The sequence below is a fragment of the Mycteria americana genome, chromosome Z (genome assembly GCF_035582795.1).
Source record: "Mycteria americana isolate JAX WOST 10 ecotype Jacksonville Zoo and Gardens chromosome Z, USCA_MyAme_1.0, whole genome shotgun sequence".
NCBI lineage: Eukaryota > Metazoa > Chordata > Aves > Ciconiiformes > Ciconiidae > Mycteria > Mycteria americana.
The window spans coordinates 72,561,667-72,584,066 of NC_134396.1; the positions used below are offsets into that span (position 1 = coordinate 72,561,667).

General features: G+C 38.2%; 1 protein-coding gene across 5 annotated transcripts in view; it reads left to right on the forward strand.

The window, feature by feature from the left end:
• Positions 1-4,659: 4,659 nt before the first annotated feature.
• ATG10 (autophagy related 10) overlaps positions 4,660-22,400 on the forward strand; it is an 84,672-nt gene continuing 66,931 nt past the window's right edge. Inside the window, exons 1-3 of one of the 5 annotated variants that reach the window (XM_075526310.1) lie at positions 4,660-4,683; positions 6,730-6,855; positions 11,797-11,916. In XM_075526310.1, coding sequence (XP_075382425.1) covers positions 6,730-6,855; positions 11,797-11,916 — 246 coding nt within the window. In that variant the 5' untranslated portion in view covers positions 4,660-4,683. The other 4 variants (XM_075526307.1, XM_075526309.1, XM_075526308.1 and 1 more) reach the window with 4 other exon arrangements.

Below are 22,400 nucleotides of genomic sequence, written 5' to 3' on the forward strand. Positions count from 1 at the left end.
TGCTGATTTTAGCAAACTGGACAGTGGTAGCATAGGTTTACTGGTTTAATAAAACAAGAGAGACAGATGGTAACTTGCTCCTTTCTTACAATTATATATATTTACTATAGGTTCTAACAGTTATCCTTTATTGTACTTCCATATAATCCTGTGTTATAATGACCTTTGCTTCACCGTCTGTAGATATTTTAATGCTGTTTTGACCATGAACTTGTAAGCCGATTTAAAAACTTATCTTTCTGTATCAATTAGTCCTCCTCATTCTCAACATCCCCCAAATCCAATTTCCCTCCTTAGGAGCAACATTTTTGAGGCCTTCAGCTGCTATTATCTTTTATATTAATGACCTGAGTATTTCATATGTAGCCTGTCTCAAGTTGATTTCAATATATATTGGTCTAACAGGAAAAAAAATAAATAAAACAAGAATGGAACATGAACAGCAGTAACAGAAAGAGGATACAAAACAAATGAAAAAAAAATCTGAAGCCTGGAAGAATTACTAAGCTTTTAGATAAAATAAAATAAAATAAAATAAAATAAAATAAAATAAAATAAAATAAGTAGAAAGAAGTAGGAAAAAATGCCAAAAACAGAAGGTAGCAACAATTGCTGCATTATCCTAGTACTTTCTTCAGTGCTGGCTGGTAACTGCTGGAGTGGAATAAAAATACTCATGAAAAATATATGCTGTTGCATACCCCAGTTTGTTTCCTTTTGAACTTTCTCTTAGAACAATCACAGGGCCCAAGAGCAAGTATGTTGGTGGCACAGACCATGTATCTACAAAATTCAGCTCCATTTGCCAGCCTAACAGTCACCATAGCCTTCAACAAGTTACTTAATTCCTCTTTTTCTGCCAGCAGAAGGAAAATAACACTATCTTCTACTTCATAAGAGCACTGTAATATTACAGTGATTATTACAGAAATTTATTATTACAGATTATTGGAAAATAAGGTTTGTGTCTCCATTAACAATTTTGAAATAGTAACTCTCCACCTACCCAGTTCTATCAGGGGAATTTCAACTATTAAGTCTCCTAACAAACAAAGCAGAAGAATGCAGACTATCTTACTTTTAATTCTTATTATGTATTATTAGTGCAGAATCTCCATAAGCATTATTAATTTAATGACAGACAATGAAGAGATTTAAATTAAGCAGTTGGCCATGGTGAATGTTTGCTAATACCAGCTTCAACTGGAATGAAGTCCAGCATTTCATTTTTGCACGTTGCCTGTATATGCAATCCTGCTTAAACTGTAGATAGGGTACATTTGCTCCTGTGACCATATTAGTAGGACAAATGAAGAATTGATGTGTTATAGCACAAGTGGTACGTTGGGTTTGAACGTGCTGTCCGATAGCCTCACGAGACATTTTCATGAGCATTTTGCTTTGGCTGTACCATTATTTCTTATTTGGCTCACCTGGCAATATTGCTTTATTATAAAACTTTGCAACCCAGGTACTGCCAGGCACTGGCAATAATAGATTATTATCTCTTTTTGTTTAGCAACATCGCTCAGCATCAGAAGTTAAGAGTAATCAAAAACCAAAGTGGAAGAAACAGCATTAGAATTACTGTGAATTTCTCAGGATCCAAACCATACTAGGGAAGATTCGTGAAACTAAATGTACATCGTGTTAATTCTATCAGTCCGAGAGCTGTAGTGTTACCTTTTTTCTTTGGAGAGCAGAGTGTTGCCTGAACTGCTCGACTGATCAAGGGGTTTTGAATGAAGCTGTGTTTCTTGGGACCAAACAACAGGATGAAGAGATGAAAAAGACCTTTTAGAGATCACTCAGTTCACTGGCTGGCTGATGAAGGATTATTTTCCATGATCTTTGTTCAGTTTAGTACTAAAAGTTCCAACCAACAAGGTTCCTACAACAACTGTATTTTACTCTCAAAAATTATCAATATGTGGTAATATATATTAATATGCATATATTAACATATTTAGAATAAACCAAACTGGTCTGATGACCTATTATGTCTATTTGTTTTAAGTATATAAACATCTAAGGAGTGACACAAGGAACAGTACTATTAATGCTTTTGTATGGCAGAGACGAGATGGAAACCTGAGGCATTTATTCAGAGTACAGGAAGAGAAGGAACAGAAAGGAGAGAAACCCCCATGTTGGGACTCCTTGTCAAGTAATTTTAGAACTACAGCAAATGCATTTCCCTTGATAAAGAGGCACTTGCTGCAACTTACTGAAATGCCCTGGCAACAATACTGGAGATGACCAAGCTGATACCAGATGCTGCAAGAATTTACCGTAAGTCTCATCTGCTCTGAAGACAGACAAAAAGGGAAACAGACATAGAAAACTTAAACTATTAGCCCAAATTTGTCAATAGCAGACCCAGGATTAGAATCTACCTCTAGTAGGTACAGTATCCTGTCTACATAGAGATATACAGTATTTGTTAGCAATAATGTATGGTTACTAACAGTTTTTCAAAGTTAAGCGTTTTAGACCTTAACTTCTGTAACATTAAGAGTTAGTTATGCTCATCGTGAGGAAGCCAGCAAGTCCTGAAAGGGGACATTCAGGTCAAGTGTTTATTATTTTTAATAATACATAATTACTTAAGATCATATATGTCCAGTTTAAGGTCCATAGATAATATTGCCTGTTTGCGATACTCCAACAGTATGGCTAAAGCCTATACTCTTTAAAAATTACCACTAGTGTTGAGATGCTAGTCACTGGATGTCCTTGATTTTTACAGGGGCTGTGTACTCACAGTTTTAAATAAAGTAAATGGATTGGAATATATGGAAACTATGGCTTAGTTTTCTGGAAACTGCCAGTCATTTGAACTCCTTTGCTAACTTCAATGCAAAATCAGGGCCCTATCAGCCACTTTTTAAATGAGCCAAGTCTTAAAGCCTAAGAAAATCCAGAGAGACAGTAACAAAGCTAAAATTAGAAATCAGGAGCTGTAGCTTCCAAGGCAATGCACATTACGTGACATTTTTTCAATACCACAGGCATTTTCTGTTAGCAAAAATGGCTTACAGAATACATTCCACAATGTAACAAACCTTCCTTCAAAACTTAGGGTTGGATGACAACATGATGTTTACTTACCAAATTTCGAAACCCCAACATTTAAAAGAAACAGTGAAGAACAATATAAATAAGTAATTCTGATAATTAAATAATGACTATAGCATCACAACTTGTAGTTATAATGGCATCATCCAAGCTACGCAAGTGCTTTCAAAAATAATATATGCAGTAAATATAGTGATCTATGGCGGTACCACAATCTGTTCAGAGCACATCACACAGTTAATCATTCTCCAGAATACCTTCATGAAACAAAACTTTACCTATATATACCTAATGGTGAAAACTACAGACTTAGATAGAACATTTCATTGTTCACAAATAGTGAAAATTATCTTTAAATATGAATCATGGTACACGTTGGAAGAACTAGGCTGCTAACACCCCAAATCTAGAAAATGGAATTTTGAGAACAAAGATAAATGGTTTACCTCAAGAATATTCCAGCAAAAAACTTTGGCACTTGTGAGCTCTCCACACCCAGCAAATTACAAGCAAATTAGGAACTGCACAAGCTGGAGAACATCACATTACAACCAGCTAGAGCAAAACACCATTTGCATACGGAGACTCTCCACTGAGCAGCATGGTCTCCAAGGCTGACAGGACAGCTCTTGCTTACTCTTAATGCAACAGTCATAAACCTCTTTAAAATGGCAGTTTACAGCTAAATAGGTAAAGCCAACATTTTACATTCCACTTAAGTCTATCCAAATACAGTGCATTCTGCACATACTGCAGTTTGGATAGCTTAGGCATGCCAGACAAGGCTTACTACTGAAAAATGTATGGTTTAATAAACTCGTAAATTTAAAAATAATTCTTCTAACATTTGTGTAGCACAACAGCTTCTGTGCACCTAGGAAATTCTCAGATCTAAAAGCAATTATAAAGACAACACAGCTGGATAACAAAACGAACACTGAAATCCACAATGGGTATCTCCTGGAAATAGCTCAGGATTACCGTTTTGGTGAGACCCTGCACTTCTTCTTTTCATCCAGACAACTGGATAACCATTTTGGACTACTCTCCTACTTACCCCCATGTTATGTTACATGACAGTGCTCAGGTGACCTGGCCATTTTCATGTCACGTTCCTCCCTCCTCATCTTCATTAGGGAAAGGTAGTAACATTATATATTTATATTGTAGGGAGAGAAGGGCGATTAAGTCTGCAAAACCAATCAGAAACATTCAGATAAAAGTGACATTGTTGAGCTTCTGGAAGGAGGCCATCCCGAACTAAATTTAAATGGGGCTAACGCTTTTTGGAGGCGGGAGGAGGGGGCTAACAGAAGACCTGGGCGAGAGAAGGGCCTGTCCAAATGCTGGCTGAAAACGCTCACGTCTGATCGCCTCTTACATGGCCTCACACTGCGAATATGAGGGGCCGGAGGAGGGCCGGGACGGGCGCTCGACACACAGCCCCGTCAGCCCTGTCAGCCCCGGCTTCCCGCCCGCGCCCCCACCCCCGCCACGACGCAGCAGCCCCCGCCCGCCCACCCCGCGCTTGGGGCGAGCACCTCCCCCCGCGCATGCGCAGCCACCTCCCTCCGGCTGCGGTCCGCTGCGAGACACGCATGCGCGGTGGGCGGGGCGGGTGCTCGACCCGGAGCTGGCGGGAGGAGGAGGAGGAGGGCACGGTATGTGGAGGGCGGTGCGGTGGGGCTGCTCCCTCCCGCTCTGCCCGTCCCGCGCCGCTCTCTCGGGGCGTCCTCGGGGGTGCGCCCCCGTTTCTTCTGTGCGCGGCCGCCGCGTCTTGCGCCGGGCCTCGCCTCGCCTCGCCTCGCTTCAGGCGGGACGGGGCGCCCGCGCCGCACCCCGGGCCCTGCCACTGCCTTACCCCTGGCACACGGCGCCCACCTGCCCCGGTGGACGTCGCCTGGCTATCCCGGCCGGCAGTCCTCCTGGGCGGGGGCCTGAGGGGGCGAGGGCCTCGCCGGGAGAGCCGCCCCGGCGGGGCGGGAGGGGCTCGGCAGCGCGGGGCGGGCAAGGAGGAGAAGGGGTCGGCCTGGCCGGGGGCTTGCCCGGCCTTCCTGGTGCCGGCGGGGCCCGCGGCCGAGTGGGACGGATTTGTTCGGATCTGCTCGTCACTCTTCTCGGGGTAGTTTAAGAAAGAAAGGGAGGCGTGCCGCACAGGTGCCAGCAGCCTGGTATCTCTTTACAGCTGCTAATTTCCTAAAGCGCATAGCTCTGTTTAAATCGTATGTGAGAACTGCGCTCTCATTACGTGCACTTACGCAGTTTTGCAGTCCGTCATCTGGACTGGGAAATTTGGGAATTGCAGAAATACTTGCAGCGTCTGTTTTCCACATTTCCTTTTTCTTGACATCCAGGTAGCTCGAACAGATGAATGGAGGCCTGGGTTAACTGCCGTTGAAAGTAATATATTTTCAAGTGCTAGATAAGTAGTTTATGTCATGGGCAGACAGGATGATGTTGTGATTTAGGACCAGATCCTGAAAAATAATGAACCTTGCATAAGGTGCTGTGTCCTTTGTATTTCTTGTTAAGAAAAGGTGTGGTCTAGTTAATAGTTACTGAGTATTTTTGTATGTGGTCCTGCAGTGATGCCTGATGTCTGTGAACACATTGAAAGAGCTATATTATGATACATCCTCTTTGAAAGGGGTGGAAAAAGTAAAACTGGCCAGGTTCTCTGAGAGTTTTTCTGTTATCTTTAAGACCCCGGGAGGGAAGCATTTGAAGGGTAGGGAAGGTGCTCCTTTGAAGCATGCTGTAACCCCTTGAGAGCCACGTTGTTGGGCCATTGAGAGCTGTACTGCTGGCATGAGCAGGAACAGTTGCTTCAGCTGGACTCTGGTGCCCATCGTGTAGGCTCTGTGTCCACAAACACTAGAGTCGTTAAGCTTTTGTGGAGCCGTTTAGTTCCCCAAGGAAGAGGTAGTATGCCCGTGGAAGTAGCCCACAAGTGGATTCAGGTTTCTGGTTGCCAGTTGGACTGTACTGCTGAGGAAACGTATGTCAAAACTGCAGTACTGTGTCCGGCTCTGGGCTCCCCAATGCAAGAAAGACAACGCCATACTGGAGCAAGTCCAGTGAAGGGACACAAAGATGGTTAAGGGTGTCTGAGAGAGCTGGGACTCTTCAGCCTGGAGAAGAGAAAGGTCATTGGGCTCTTATGAATGTGTATAAATACCTGATGGGAGGGAATAAAGAAGGTGGAGCCAGGCTTTTTTCACTACTATCCAGTGAAAGCACAGGAGGCAATAAGCGCAAACCGATACATACATTTTTTCATTTAAACAGACAAAAAATTATTTACTGCTATGGGACTTGAACACTGGAGCAGGTTCCCTAGAGAGGCTGTGGCATCTCCATCCATGGAGATAATCAAAACCTAACTGGAAATGATCCTGAGCAGCCTGCTCTAGCTGACCCTACTGTAAGCAGGGGGATTGAACTAAACAGTCACCCAAGGTCTCTTCCAGCCTCAGCCGTTCTGTGTATCTATGATTCTCTATGTATTTGAAGAAACATGTCTTTGTTTTACATAAAGAAACAGGTTTTTTTTCCAGTGCTTTGTTATTTTACTATTCAGTTGCTATAAATCAGTGAAAGGTTTTAGTGTTCATTTTATTTGTCAGTACTAACATTTAGTTTGCTCTGCAGATGTCCTGTAGCATGGCAGGTGAAGACGACTTCTTTTTGGAAGAAAAAAGATTCAAGCAGTACTGTGAAGAATTTATTAAACATTCACAGCAGATAGGAGATGGTTGGGAGTGGAGAACTAGCAAGGTAAAAATAATCATAGTGTTAATTTTTAGATACCCCTGCTGGCCTTTTTGAGCTGTTGACAACCACCGCAAGATGAAACATCCTTTAAGGGGGGTTTACATCACCCTATAATATGGCATTTTACACAGGTGGTGCAAGAACAAAATAGTGCATAGGTGGTTTACATGTTGATTTAGGCCAGTACATCTATTGAATAGGGTTCATGAATCCAGAAGCAACTGCTGGGTCGGTCTAGTGCAACTTGTTGTGTAACAAAAGGGTAGGATTACCTGAGATTATTTGTGTTTTGATCAGAAAATGCTTTTTAAGGCATTATGCAGTCTTCATTTTCAGAATTCCCAATGATGGGGAAACAGTCACAGCTCTCAACAAGCCTTTTGAATGGTTGGCTATGCTTAAAATTGAATTTAGAAAAAAAAAAAAAGCTGTTACTTTTAATGTTAACTGCCTAGCTTCATCTTCCAGCCATTGGTAGCTGTACCTTGTCTGCTAAGCTGAGGACCCTTCTTTTTTCAGAACTCTCCCTGTTTTGGTACTTTAGATTCAGATCAATTCATCCCTTAACCTTGTCAGTGTAAAAGCAAAACTGGTTGAGCTCTCTGACTGTTTGATGTGTTTTCCAATATTTTAATCATTGTTGTGGATCTCTTCTGAATCCTTTCCAGTATATAAAAATCCTTTTTTCAACTGTGGGCAAAACTAGACAATGAATGTTGTATTACCGTGAAATTCAAACCTTCCTACTCTGGGCAAGTGCTTGTGGTTATATATCTAAAGATCGCTTTAAGCTGAAATAGCACATAGTTTTTGTTCTATATATGTGACTTGATATTTTGTATTAAAATACAGGTTAGTTGCATACAGCAACCAGAAGAATCTGCCTGTGTTAATGATCAATCCTCACTGTTTGCTGCTTCCCCATAACTTTCAAACCTCACCAATAATAATTACATATTGTTTCTAGGTTATTAATCAAAATTTTAAGTAGCGCAGGGCCAAGACTAGTCTCACAGGACCCCATTAGAATCACTTTTGTGATCATTCCCCATTTTTAAGTTACGTTTGTGATCTGTGAGTTAATAATTTTTTCATCCTTTAGTGTGTGTCAGATTAGTGTGGGATTATTTTAATTTCTTAATTTCCACTTGTGGAATTAATAGTTATCTTATGGAAGTCTGAGCGTGTATTGTTATGACTTTTACATTTATCAACCAAATGTGTCTTTTTAAGTTACCCTGACAAAATCTATTTTTCTTCAACAATAACTACACTTACTGTGTAATTTCTTTATTTACTGAATTCTATATGATGTCTTCTGTTATTTTACTTGGGGTGATGTTCAAGCTAATATGCATCTAGTTACACAAATTAGCCAGTATATAAAGATATATTGATACATGCTGGCTTTCTCCAAAGTTCTCTGAAACTTCCACAGTGCTTGAAGACTTAAAGAAAATTGGCAGTTCTTATGTACTGATTTAAAAGTACCTAATGATAGCTACTTCATGCTAATGCCCTACTTAACCACTGCTGAAATGAAAACTTTGTAATAGCTATGGCTTATGGGTACATCATTTGTATTTGTTCTATAATAACAACAGAAATATTTTGAGTACTTGATTTTTCTACTTTTAATGCTTGTTGTTTTCAATCTAATAATAAATCCACACTGTTCTAAGGTTTCTTTTTGCCACACTTTTTTTGATGGGTGAGCAATGTAGGTTTTCATATGTTCTCTAGCTTCTCTGACCAGCTTTCAATAATGAATGGTTTGGGATACTCATTATCTGTGTATTTCTTCTTTCTGTTGTAGAAAATTTACTTCTCTAGCTTTGTTTTTTGGGGGTTTTTTGGGGTTTTTGTTTTTTTTGTTTGTTTTTTTTTTTTACTTTAATGGCTTTAGTGGTTTCCCATGCTGTCATGAATTTTGGGGAGAAAAATCATGCTTGTACCATTTTGAAATACAAGAAGTCCTGGAATAAATGTATGCTATCATTTCTACATAAGTAGTTATACTTCAGCATTTGTAACCCTTTCATCACAGATGAAACAATTTCAGTAAGAAGCAGGATCTTGGCCTTGGATGCATTCTCTTTAGAAATCTTTAAAAGAGTGCAAATATTAGCCAAGTGTTACAATGCACCCTTTCTTACAGGCAACCATTTGAAACTTTAGATTTCAGTCCAAGGCTATATTTGTGAGGATTTGTTCAACAAAGAAGGACACTCTGAGCCTTTGCTGGGAATTTAATACATGGGTCAAAGAGATAGATTTTTGTTCTCACATGTAAAAAAATTGTAAGAGATTTTTTTTTTACTGGGCCAAGTTGGTGACTCTGTGATTTCAGTGTGTGATAAAAACCTATCCATTGAGACCGTCCATTTATGGTATGTAGTCTGGGAAGGAAGCTTTTTGTTAACAAGGTGTCTCATTGTCGTTTTGCTTTTTTTACCAATATATGTGTTGTGGGTAGTTTGTGGCATTCTTAATTTTGCTGATGTAATGCATTTGTATCCCTTTCCTCATTCCATACTCAATGTGAATAGACCCATTGATAGCAATACGACCACACAAGTAAACCCAGGCTTGTAGAACTGTGTTCTTGTGTTCCTATTTTTTCTGTAGAGATTAAATTTAGATGATGAAATACTCATTGCTTTTGTGGAGCTGGCTCTTGTGGCATAAGCTCACATGGCCCAAGCAGAACCCTGTATTTATAGCTGTAAGTGAAATGTTCTAAACTACGTTATATTTATAATCTGCTTTTTTTTCCCCCTGAAGAAAACTGTAAAAAAGCCAAGAGCACCTCTGCTGTAGGACCTGATAGAGCTAAACTTGGGTGCTGTTATTAGGGATGGATAGTTAAATCTTGGCCATGAAGGCTGCCCCCTGTTTGCTTTCTGCTTTATGTTTGTTTCATATTTAGTTAGGTTAATCTAGGTAATCATATCAAAGGCTATATCAGTTCACTTTTGCTTATGATACTCACAAGACAGGTGGAGTAGAAATGGACTCCCTTTCCACATTAATAGGATAAAAGTCCTTGCTAAAGTATTTATTTATTTCTAGGGGTAGAAGCGTACAAAATACATAACACTACAGAGAGTGCAATAGGATGGTTGCTTCTCTTTCCTGCCATCTCTCCTCTAGCCTCTGACATACAGCTATCAAATACAGAGACTGCTAACTCCATGTTTCTAGCTATCCATAGATATTTTTTCATGGCACTCAGATGCTACAGAATCCAAAGGCAATGGAGCTTGGCTCCTTTCTGCTGACAGGAAGAACTGGTTCAGGGAGGTGAATGCTATATCCAACCCTTCTCTGGCAAAGTTCACTCTGCCTTGGGGCATTTTACCTCTCTGGGTGGCTGTAGTACCTGTAGTACTTTCTTTGCTGCTCTTAGGGGAATAAATACATATGCAGGTAGCTTTACTCCTGCTGACACTCGCAAGAAGCTCCACAAGGAGAGACTTGAGTGTTGAGGGTGAGGGAAGTGGCTTTTGTATTACCACATTAGGCTTAATTTTTCTGTTACTGTTGTTCTCTGCATGCTTGATTCTTCATTGCACAGGATGCAGTTGGTTATGCAGCCAGGACATCCAGCAAAGTTTGGCGGATTCACGCTCTTGATGAGGTTTAGTGAGAAAATAAGGCATGCAGTAGGAGAATTTACAGCAAGGTAATTGCTTATAGTATGATTCATGCTTAAAAATTCATGGACAAAAATAGATGTAGAGAGCGTTACCATTTTTTATCAGGTGTGAAACTTGATAAGAACAAAGTAAACAAATAGCCCACAGCAGATTTTGGAGGTACATATATTCTACAGTGTCCTTGAGAAGAGACAACTGATGTGTCAGAATAAAACCCGTGTTGATTTAAAGGTCAGAATACATGAAATAGACTGTGTCAGCAATGACAGATTAACCAAAGAGTTAAATTATAGTTAAATTTGCAGCCTTGTCAAGCAATTTAATGCTACGTTAATGAATTTTGTAGAGAGACTGTTTTGAATAGAAAACTTTTTCATCAATGTTGTGCATATGCTTTCTGTGTTTGTCTAAAATAAAATATTATGAAACAGCTAATAAATCCCCAATTTATTTGTTTCCTTTGAGAAATAAACTCTTAACATGCAACTACTGTTCTTTGTGTTCTGCATACTCTTCCTCCCTTTCAGAATGTACATTTTTCCAGTGATCTGTTATTAAACTTTCTCTCTCCTCTTACTTCTAATTAAAAAAAAAATGTTTGTATATGTGTGCAGATAATCAGGTCAGCAAGGGGGGGAAGCTCCTAAAACCTTCTCCTGCCACTCTGAAATTGCACAAGGGCCTTTTACAACAGTAGACCATGTAGCCTGGGAAGTGGAATGATAAAAAGGGAACTGGGAGAAGGTACAGCTTTGGCTGTTTTCTCTTACATTTGACCCTCAGAGGTGATCAAGAGAAGATCAAGAATTGACTCTGCACACATAAGTTCTGAAATGTTTTGGGTTTTTTTTCAGGACTTTCTTAAAGTTAGAGGGTGAACAGAGCAAAAATAAACCAATCTACCAAGAACTGGGAAGTTTATACTGGCATGAATGCATTGCTTGAAATAGGTCAAAATCATTAATAGCTGTTCATCTCTTCATGACCTTAGTGCACTGTCTTCCAGTTCTTTGGCACTCATTCTGATCCCCAGGTAGCAGTTGTCTTACTCAGTTAATAGCTATAGTAAATTTTATTTTTACTCTTCAGGTCTTTGACTTCCGTTAACACCAAGGGAACACAGGTTACACAGGTAGTGTAAACTACTAAGCAGTGCAGTTGTTGGTGCCTATAAAAAGACTTGGAGCTTATGCCTAAATACCATGCCCTGTTTATTTTCTAGAACAGTGATAGCATTTAGCATTTTGGTTACAGAAATTTTTTTTCTCTCATTTTCTGAACACAGGACCTTGGTGATGGTTATCTTAGTAAAACACACTTCCAAGTAAGAAATAGAAACATCCCACCAGATCTCAAGGAAAAAAACAATGATAACATTGAACAAACGTTATTTACACATGTTGAAGTAAGTACAGATTTTAGACTTTTGTATTTATAAGATAATTAATGAACTGGATTTCTTAAAATACTATACTATTAAATTAAGTCCCTCCAGAAAAATTTCAGATCTTGAGTTACCAGTGGCTTTTAATTATTCTTCCCACAGTTGTTCTTATTCAGGTGTGCAGCTATATTGGTGATGAAAATTGGGATGAAATAGAAGGGCTTCATCATCTTCTATGTATATATTTTCCTCATGGAAGGATGGTATTACTTTGCACATTGATTCACTAACATTAAGGAAACTTTTTTTTTTTGTGGAAAAAGATTAAGCATCAAGATTTAGTTCTCTTGGAGGTAAATATTAATTAAAAAAATAAAGAAAGCTTTGAGGTTAATATTAATTGGAAGTGATATTTACTGAATAATTAAGTTGTGTATAAGAATTTTATACTCGGTGTATACTTTTTCTACTGTGGAACTAACTTAAAATACTGAGCAATTTTTGAAACTAGTGGTGGAAAACAAAATAGATTAGGTATTCTTGAAGGAGAATAAAGTTCTTTCTTCCAGAAAATGAAAACCATTCATTAAACCCAGGGTGAACTGGTCTGAATAATTATTCGCTTGTTTGATTCTGCATTAGACCTCCAGATTATTGACTAATCAAGATAGAAACAGTAGAAATTCACTCCCTTGTTATGTTGTTACCATAAATATGAAAAAAATTCTTGGATTTTAATTGACTGAAAACAATGTATTCTATATACTATAAACTGTTGAACAGATGGACATGGTATATTTTCCAGTTACCTTTTTCTGCAACAGTTCCTTTTCTTTTTTCATCAGCACACTGATTCCCCCCCCCGCCCCGGACTGTGGTACAGGGTCTGAAATGAGTATTCCTTTGGCCTAGTTTTTGAAGGAAATGGCACTTAAACCAATCATGCAGTCTGTTAGTGTGTGATGTAGTAATTTCTACTGATTTTTGAGTTCACTCACAGGTTTAACTGTATTTTAAAGAGGGGTAGATATCAAAAAGTATTTGGTTCTTAAAAATTTTGTGAAAGCAGATGGCTGGCTAGATGAAAGATGACTTTTACAGGCAGGTAGAGGTCTGATCTTTATATCCTGTTTGGCTAGTCAGTGCAAGTACAGGACTGGACTAAAGCAGCACCTTGTTCCCTTAGAGTGCCATGAGGAACAGCTAGGGTTCAAATGATACAAGTAAGCTGGAAACAAGATATGGTTCTGTTATCAATAAGACAACTCGTTCAATCCACAAAAAAAAAAAAGGAAAATTTTACAACCCCATTGCTGATACACCAGCTTTGATATGATTTGGAATCCGTATAATCTTTAGAATCATTGCATTTGTTTGGTAAGTACCAATTATAAGCATAATATGTAAGTCATCTGAGGGTAGCTGAAGCATTTTAAGTTTTCCTTTAATTTAAATTCTAGTATTTCTTAAAATGAAAGCTAGTATCAATGCTTCAGAGGTTGTTACTTAATTGTTACTATGGCAGTGTTTGTATACTTCAGTCCTGACTTGTAAGAACAGATTACTGTTTATATTCAGAATTACTTTTGACAATTGTGACTTTTTTTTGTTTTTATAATTAATCGAGTCTTCATAACAGAGTTTATTTTAAAAGAACATCTTGTAAAAAGCTGTTGAGTCCTTCTTCTGGAAAGAACTATCAGCTATAGAAAAAGTGTCACAACAGAAAAAATGCTTCAGAGCCTGTAACATACTGAAACAGACTTTTTAATATACTGAAATATAATAATAAACAGTCTTTAATATACTGAAATATGATTCCAGGCCAAACTCTATGGTTTATCAAAATACTAATATTAATAATTACCTCTTGAACTATTGTGCAAGATTTCTATGTTTTGAATCATAGAAATGTCTAGGTTGAGAAGGACCTTGAGCATTAGCTGGTCCTCTTTGAGAAGGACTCTTTGTTCATGTTGTGTAGTGGCAGTAAAGATGAAGAGTGAAGCAAGAGAAAGGTCTTAGAAAATTATGTAGGTTATAAGACTTGAGGTTATGCATGAGAAAAAAATTAAGTTTCCTCTCCAAAGTGTTCACTGCACAGTAGAGTTTATATTCTTCGAGTTTGTCTTTTGTCTCTATGTCGAGTTTATATTCTTCATTGAACTGAAGGGTAACCAGGCTGTTAAAGTTATTTAATCTAGAAAATGGGAGAAACACACCAATAAGTTGGAAAATGAAATTTGCTATGGATACATAAAGGAAAAGTATATATTTAACACTAAGGGAAAGATGGAAACAGTGACTGTAGAGGGGATAAATTTGCTCAAGCACAGCAGTGCATGTATAAGATGCATGTTCTTTTCCAGATGTTGAATGCGAGAGTGCTGTTGCACTAACAGTCTGTTATTTAAATAGGTTTTGTTTTTTTAAAAATACGTGTTGCACCCACAAATCACATGGTGTTGTGAAGTAACTACAATCTCTTTCAATAAGTTATGGAAAGACATTCTGATGAATAGAGTTCAGCAAAAGTTGTGGTCTTGGTAGAACTTGGAAAGGTTTCCATTGGTTATATGCGTTCAATATTTAGCGTTTTTTTCCTTAGAAAATTTATAAATTTTATTTTTATATATTTTAAGTCTAAAGGAGCTCTAGATAAGAATTTTAATTTATTTTGGAAAAATTGTGGCCACTGTCTGATAGTTCCATATTTCACAATTTTCAGTTTCAGCATTACTGTTGTGATCTGGATTTTTCTATATTGTATGTTTACTATTTGTGTCTTACTGAGATATTTCCATCTGTTGGTAGTCTGATCTTCTCTTTCAAGGTGTGGTAGGAGATATGATGCAGTTTTATAAGATAATTAACTAGGAACAGTAAGAAAGGAAGAACTAGGAAATTAAGGTCTGAGTAATCAATATCCATTGTTCGGAACAACCAGTGTTGACAAAAAGACAAGGAAAAAAATGTGCTGTGGTATATGACAGGGCATAAGAGGCCACAAGATTTTCCTCTCCTGTTCCTGCGAATCCAGTTCAGAGATTACAAATAGAATGTTAGTTTTGGCAGGCAAGGTGAAAATTAGGAGGAAGATTAGAAGACAGATTTTTGAAGCTGGAGGGAAATACAGGAAAGTTATCCATAGTGAGGATATAACTCCTATTTAAGTAGTTGAACGGAAGATGCATCAGGGAAGAGATGAAGTTAAATAAATCAGTGAGTATATCCTGTTGTAGCAAAGAGTACAGTTAGGACATTGAAATTGCAGAGAAGCAAAGTTATTACTGTTATGTTCGTTTTGAATCTGTGAAGAGATATTGAAGTGTAATGATACAGTGCAGAAAATACACAGAATAGCTGAAGTAACTTTATTCAAATAGAAAATCAATTATCAATTATCACAGTATCAAAAATGTACTAATCTTACCGAGATCTCCAGGGAACCTGATCAAATTATTTGAAAAGTTTATTTCAGCTCGTTGGACAGTTAACATTTCCAATGTTCCAGCTCATTGTCTGGTATCTAAATATTTGGAACCTTCCTGGTGAAGGAGTAATGAGTAACTATGTATTGTGGTCTTTTCTACAGAGCAGTCTGTATTATGTGGTATGCTTGGTTCCATTTACACAAGTTGTGTTTTCATCTGAAAACCCAGAATAAAATTCTGTGTGGGTTTCTTTCCGCTTATTTTAGGTATCTGCAGTATAGAGCTTGTCACTTAAATCTTTGTTTCAGCCTGAGGAAGTAAAAAAGCATTTTTGGGTGTAAATCAGTCAACCTATTTTAAGTGTCTTCTCTAGAAGATGAGTCTAAAAGTGTCTGTTTTTCTTCACTGATGATCAAGGGAAGCTAGATGGTTAACCTGGATGTAGAAGTCTGCATTTTGTCATATGAATCTCATACAATGAAATATGCATCCGAGCTCATTAAAAGCAGTAGCTGTTTTTGCTGGTGACTTCACTGAGGCTGAGATTTCACTTTGACAGTAAAGCTTATACTTAGTTGAGGACTGTATTTTGTAAAGTAGCAACTCAAAAGAAAAAAACAAAAAAGGATTTAGGGATGAACCATTGGAGCAACTGGCATTGGCTTAAGGTTTGATTGAAATCCTTACATTGAGACTGGCATGCTTGTGCAGTGGAATGCTGCGGCCTTTGTAGCACTGGGAGTTGGACCTGGCAGTAACAGTCAGTACTTGTGATGGATCTCCACATGCCAAAAGTACCACCCTTTTTGTGGGGATGGTGGTGCAAGTTGCTGTATTCCAGCTCTTACTTGCACAGAGGTTCCTGTATTGCATGTATTGTGAGATACTAAGGATCAGCTGACTGGCAGTAAGTTGCTGTAACGGGAGGCAGCCTGGTCTATAGGACCAGCAGGAATACAGCAAAAGCTAAGAAGAGGTTGGGGAACCACTGTGCTGTGCTGCAGCCAGTTGGTGTGTTATCTAGTATGAAGCAGGTTTTCCATTTTCTGGAACTTGAAGGCTTCTGCCATGCAGGCTTCTGCCATGCACATAATAGTTAATTGATGGTTTCATCAGCTCATTGGCAAGCCTGCAGAATTCAGACTGTCTCCTTGTCATCCTTTTGCATGTCAGTGAACCTTTGATATCTGCTAGTTTCCAGACACACTCTTGCTAATTCCTGAGCTGTCCTAGGCAGTAGAGTAATTACCTTATGAACTCATGTGAGGACTGTACAGGGTGTTGGGAGCTGTGAGAAGGCTCACAGCTTTCAGTGGGTACAGTATAAGCGTCATGAGTTGGATTTTATTTTTTATATTGAAATGACACTCAACACAAGCTTAGATGAAGGTAAACGTAGGAAAGTATTTATGCCCATGTAGATGCACTGGCATTATAAAGGCAAGGTACCTGGAGACAGGTATGTTTAAATGCTAATATCTATTTGGAGCAGTTTAAGCAAGTTTCTCTCTTTGTACCTGGCAGTAACTGAGTTGTCAAGCTGTTTATCTAACCCAGGTGCCTGGGGATTCTGTTTTATGCAGACCCTGTCTTTCCATTTGCCACCTTACTAGAAAAGGATTGAGAATGTTCCTCTGGAATGCCATTCTTTGATTTCTGTGGATTTAGTTTAATGAAGATGTTTGTTTTAATGCCCAGATTGGTAAACAGAAACTACTAATGACATTGTGACTAACCATAAACAAACTTTTGACCAAGTTTGTGGAGGACACCCTTCTAACCAGTAACATCGGACTCAGTCCCTAGGATATGAGCTGAAGAGATCATAAATCTTTTAGAGTATCTTCCAATAGAATAAAAATAGCATGAGAAAGTAAGGAACTGATACAAACACGTAGTGCCAATTGAAAAATTTTAAGTTGCAATTTTGTTCTGCTTCAATTTTTATTGAATCAGTTGTTGTCTTTCTGTGCTGTCCTGACTTTATGCCTGATGAGTGTCATCTATACTTTTCTGCAGACGGCATAAATCTAGTGTAAGCACCATACTGTGTTCTGACTAATTCAACAGCAATCTTCAGTGTATATTATTTCTTGATCCAAATCAAATCTGTCCTGCCAAGAGATCTGTCAGGGTCTGTGTCGGTGAACATGGAATTGTGTCTTCTTTTGTATAACTTAATTTATATGTGGAAACATGTTTCAAATATTTCTATACTGACAACCTCACATTACCCAAATTTATAAATGAGATTTATGTAAGTTGTTCATCGCAAGCTCTTCACTGAGAGTAGATGCAATGATGACCGGCTGTGGGATGTAATAAGTTTGATGATCTTACCCTGGGCTTGGTTTTGAGGGATCCTGTAGCACATCTTGACTGTGTGAGGCAGTAGGTTCTGCTTCCACTGAAACTGGAATCTTACCCTTCTATATTTGTGCGTTTTTCTCCCTTTTCACTCACTCTTCTTTTTTCCAGTCTAAGTAAATCACAGTGAACAGAATGGTTTTTCCTCCCTATGATTGAAACTATTCAAATGCTACAAAGTCATATTTCACTTACTATATTATGAACCCAGGTAGCCAACTGCACTGAAACGATGCCTTTCATTCTAGACTTTAGTATTTACCATCAGCTGTATCCAACTCCAGCTTTTGTTAAGTGCTGTGTAGACACATTTCAAGCAAGGACAGAACAACTACATATATTATTACATGAATTGTTGATAAGGTGAAAAATACTGTACAAAATTCAAAATGAAGATTAGTCCTCTTGCCTCAAAGAGTTTATATTCTAAAAGAGTAAAGGAGGAAAATCTGGATTCACTTTATGCATTCTTTTTGTTTGTTATTCAAATAGCTCAAGGGAAGCAATAACTTGGAGTAATACTTCTCTGTGTGTGGTTTGTCTCAGCTCTTCTGGGTATTGCAGAAGAAGTGAGTCAGCGTGGAACCATTTCTGAAGCTACAGCCATTGCTACTTTATGAAGGAGTGGGCAGGTTGGGAATGTTGAAGGTCTGTTAATAGCTGATGTTGCCTTTGGAAAATGAGCACTAAGCTTCACAAACATGTTGATTAAGTTATGTATTTACTTTTCCGTGGACTCCACCTTTGCTGGCAGATGTTCATTAGTGTTGGTGAAGATCTGCCTGATGGAGGATGTGGGAATGAGTCTGACATCTTTCTTAAACTTCATAATACCATGTGATTTGCTCTTCAGCTGTGCTGTTCGGTTTATAACAACTAGAAAATTACAATTCTTAGTAATTATTAATATTTTTTTCTCTAAACAAATTCAGTATTTTTAGAATTAAGAACAAACCATTTTTTTGTGCAAAAGTAAATAAGATGAACTCAGTGTAAACATTTGCATAACCACAGTATTTGTTGGATGGTTAAAAAATGTGAATTGAAAACCCAGCAAACAGTACTTAAGGAGAAAAATGTAAATACATTTAATGGAATCCAGCACTCACTGCAGAAAATAATGAAAGGACCTTAGTAAAGAGGGAGAAAATTAAGTATTACATACTCACCTAAAACATCGGTATGTAATGAAATGATCTGAGCTTAAGAGCAGTGCAATTGCTCAGAAACAGCTGAGTTTACCCCTAGTCTTTTTCATAGTTTCCCTGTTGCTCTGAGAAGGGAAGTAAATCATGCTGTGTCTGTATTAAACCCAAAATACGTTCCCTTTAAAGTGATGTGGGAAGCTTTGGTAGGAAGGAAGTGTTCTAATTTCACTTAGTCTCGGATCTGCTCGGACCCTTTTCATCACTCCTGACTTCCTATCCCAGTTCCATTAGGTCTCCCGGGAGTCAGCTCTTTCTTTGGTGCTGCAGCCCAAAATGTTGCTAGTCAGCCTTAGTTGGGCCGCGGTACATGTTTGTGCCCCATAATTCTATGTTAGCTAGGTCAGTGTTTTGCTCCATCTTCCAAATTGCCTTAATGCTTCATTGTCTAGCATATGTACCAAAAACCTTTTCAAATGCCAGGTCACAGAAAGGAAACCCAAATTATTGATGGAAACCTGTAAAGAATAAATCAGGAAACCGCTTATTCTAAGGAGATCTAAAGTGTGTTGCAAAATGCAGTGAGGATGCTTGTGATTTTGCTTAAAAATGTATTAATCTGAAAATGGAACTAGCCTTTATTAAACCACAAGAAAATATTCTGGTGTGGATTTTATTAAGTGTGTTCTACATGAAAAGGCTTGGCAAAAGAATGCCATTGTTTAGAAATATCAAGGCTGGAAGAAACTTCGGTGTAGACATTACACCCCTTCCTTGAGCTGGAGAAACCTCAGTAAAGGAAGAATGCTGTGGTGACAGAAGTCATTTGAATCCCTGATATGTCCTGCTTCTGGACTCCTTCATTGATGGGATGTCTCAGTCTTCATGGAAGAGGCTAAATGCTTCTGCTCCTGTAAAGTTCCAGAGACAGGGGAAGTTTTTGTCTCCCACGCACAGACCTTTGTAGATCATTTTCTGTGTGTCACTTTGGTATCCTGGCAAATCTTGTTAACAGTAGTTACATTTAGTTTTCAACAGCTTTGATGACATGCTGTTGGCTTGACTATCATTGTGGGTGGTGGGACTCTGATCTTAATTCTCAATCTTATACATTCTTTGATTGCTGTTCTGTTTTACCCAGTAGGCTAGGCTTAATAAGTTTTCACAAACCTTAGAAATTATATCAAAGCAAATATATAGACTAATTATGAAGCTTTTGGGAGAACTGAAGACACATTGTATGACCTTGAAGTGATTTCTTTTTAGTTTAGATGTTAGCGTAGACTGATTTCAACTTTTCATCTGCTATCTTAGTATTCAGAGTTGTTGCTTAATATTAGAAAATAAATGCTACATCAAACAGAAAAAGATGCTGTAATTCAGATTTGTTAACTGAATATGACAGTTCAGTTAGAGTTACTATGGTTGAAGGCATGGCGTAATCTCAGCAGAATGTCTTCCTTCTGCAATCAATAAACCTCTGTTTCTTGTGGAGCACACGTTGAGACTGGGGTAAGTGAAGATGGTTTTCCCAGAATCTGAACTTTGAGAGACTAGTAATACCACTGACAAAATTATTTATAAGCGCCCTCATTTGGCCCAGTAATCCTGTATTGTAGATATTTAAAAGAAGTAATGTTATTTTGTTTCCATTTACTGCATTTTTTCATGACATCTAGAAAGTTGTTTTGAAAAATTTATATGGGTGGTTTTAGTGCATCTAGAGGAAAAGAAAAAGCCAGACTGAAGTCTTTAAAATTTTAATTCTTCAAGTCAAAATTTCATTAAATAATTTTAAAGTGTGATTTAATTTCATAAATGTACCACCTGTGGTTTTTTATGTTTTTTAATAAATTAAGTCATTATTATGAGATTATAAAAAATAACTTTTAAAAGTGGTGCCAGAGTGGACTTCAAGAGCAGTTGTCTTTGCCCTGTAAATTATGCTGACAAGTTTACCTTAAAACTGCATGTAACTGCATATACAGCAGAAGTATCAGAGATATGTAGGCCACACATTCAGATAGTTACCTACCTGGGCTGTATGTTTCCCCTCTCAATTTGCTAGGGTAATGTCTTTATTTACAGACTTGGTGACTTTTGCATCAGATGTTTTGATAGTTGCATGCTTGACATGCCTTGATACCTGGGCAAAACATGCAGAGATTCCAGCTTCTACAGTTTTATCAGTGGGAGGGCTTGTGAGAAATTAAAATCTGTTTTTCTGTTTTCAGTTTAAAATTATAGTAGTAATGTAGTAGTCTTAATAAGAAAAACTGACATTTCTTGTTTGTCATGTTACTATTTAAAAAAAAGAAATGTTCACAATACAGTGTTTTGTTGTTACAATGTATTCCCCTCCCCCCCCGTTTTTTCCCTCCAAAAAAAGTTCAAATTGAGCTACTGTGAGTGGAAGAGATACTGAACAGATGCTTATCAACAGTGCTTATGGTGGCATGTATGGCCACACTGTGGCATCCTATTATATTATTTAATATATTAAAACTAATGTGTGTTGTAATGTAGTACCACTGTGGCATTTCCTCAGCAGTGCTGTACTTGGGGATAGCGGCAATGAAGAATTTGGGGGAAGCATATCAGTAGGATACAATGATTCTTCATCATGTATGAACAAGTAGATACCAAACACTTCCCCAGCTAAACCTCCAAAACTAGATTGTTCAGGAGTTGAAAGAGGCAGTACACTACAGTGTTTTTACTCAGTACAACTCATAAATGGGGACAGGCATGTGGTTAAAAGCTCACTAGAATGCATAAAAGACCCACATGTGTTATCCTGAATTTTACTCTCACAGTTTGCTTTATCTCTAAATTGCGTGCGTTTTCATATTAAGACTATACACTTTAGGGTTCAGTAGAACACATGGTACATATTGGTGGTAGTTGTTCAGAATTGATTAATCATTGAGATATACACAATGCAAGAGGAGTATGCTCCAGGCATGTACATTGAAACTGACACCAATGTTAAATAATTTATTAATGTTAAAATTATTGCATTCCTAAAAACAATTCTTTGTGTGTGTTTGGAATAATTGGGCCTTAGGAAGGCAAAGGGAAGGGATTTTGGAGCAGTAGAAATACTTTTGAAATTAATTGATACAGAATTATGTTTTGGTTTGGCCACTGTAGGGTATGGAGATGTAAGAGAGCTGCCTGCATCATGAGTAGTGTTTTGGAAGCCTGGGTTTTAAAGTGTGCTTCTGTTTTATGCCTGTACATATGTCATAAGTTAGGGATGGTGGCAATTAGGGATGGATGGCGTGAAGAAGAATGAGCCTTGCTCCCAGCACTCTGGGTGGCATTGCTGCACCAGCACGGGCGGTATATGCTGTGCCAGGTGTAGATCAGTTTGCTCCCTCCCAGAGTGGCGAGGAAGTCCCGAGGGAGATTGCAACACCCTAATCATAATTTCAGCATTTGGCTGCTCCAGGGGCAGTCTGATGATGCGCCGCCCTAACTCTGAGCAGAGCATTGTCTTTTTGTCCAGACTGTATTTTTCAAATGTTTATGACATTAGCTTGCAAACAAGAAACAT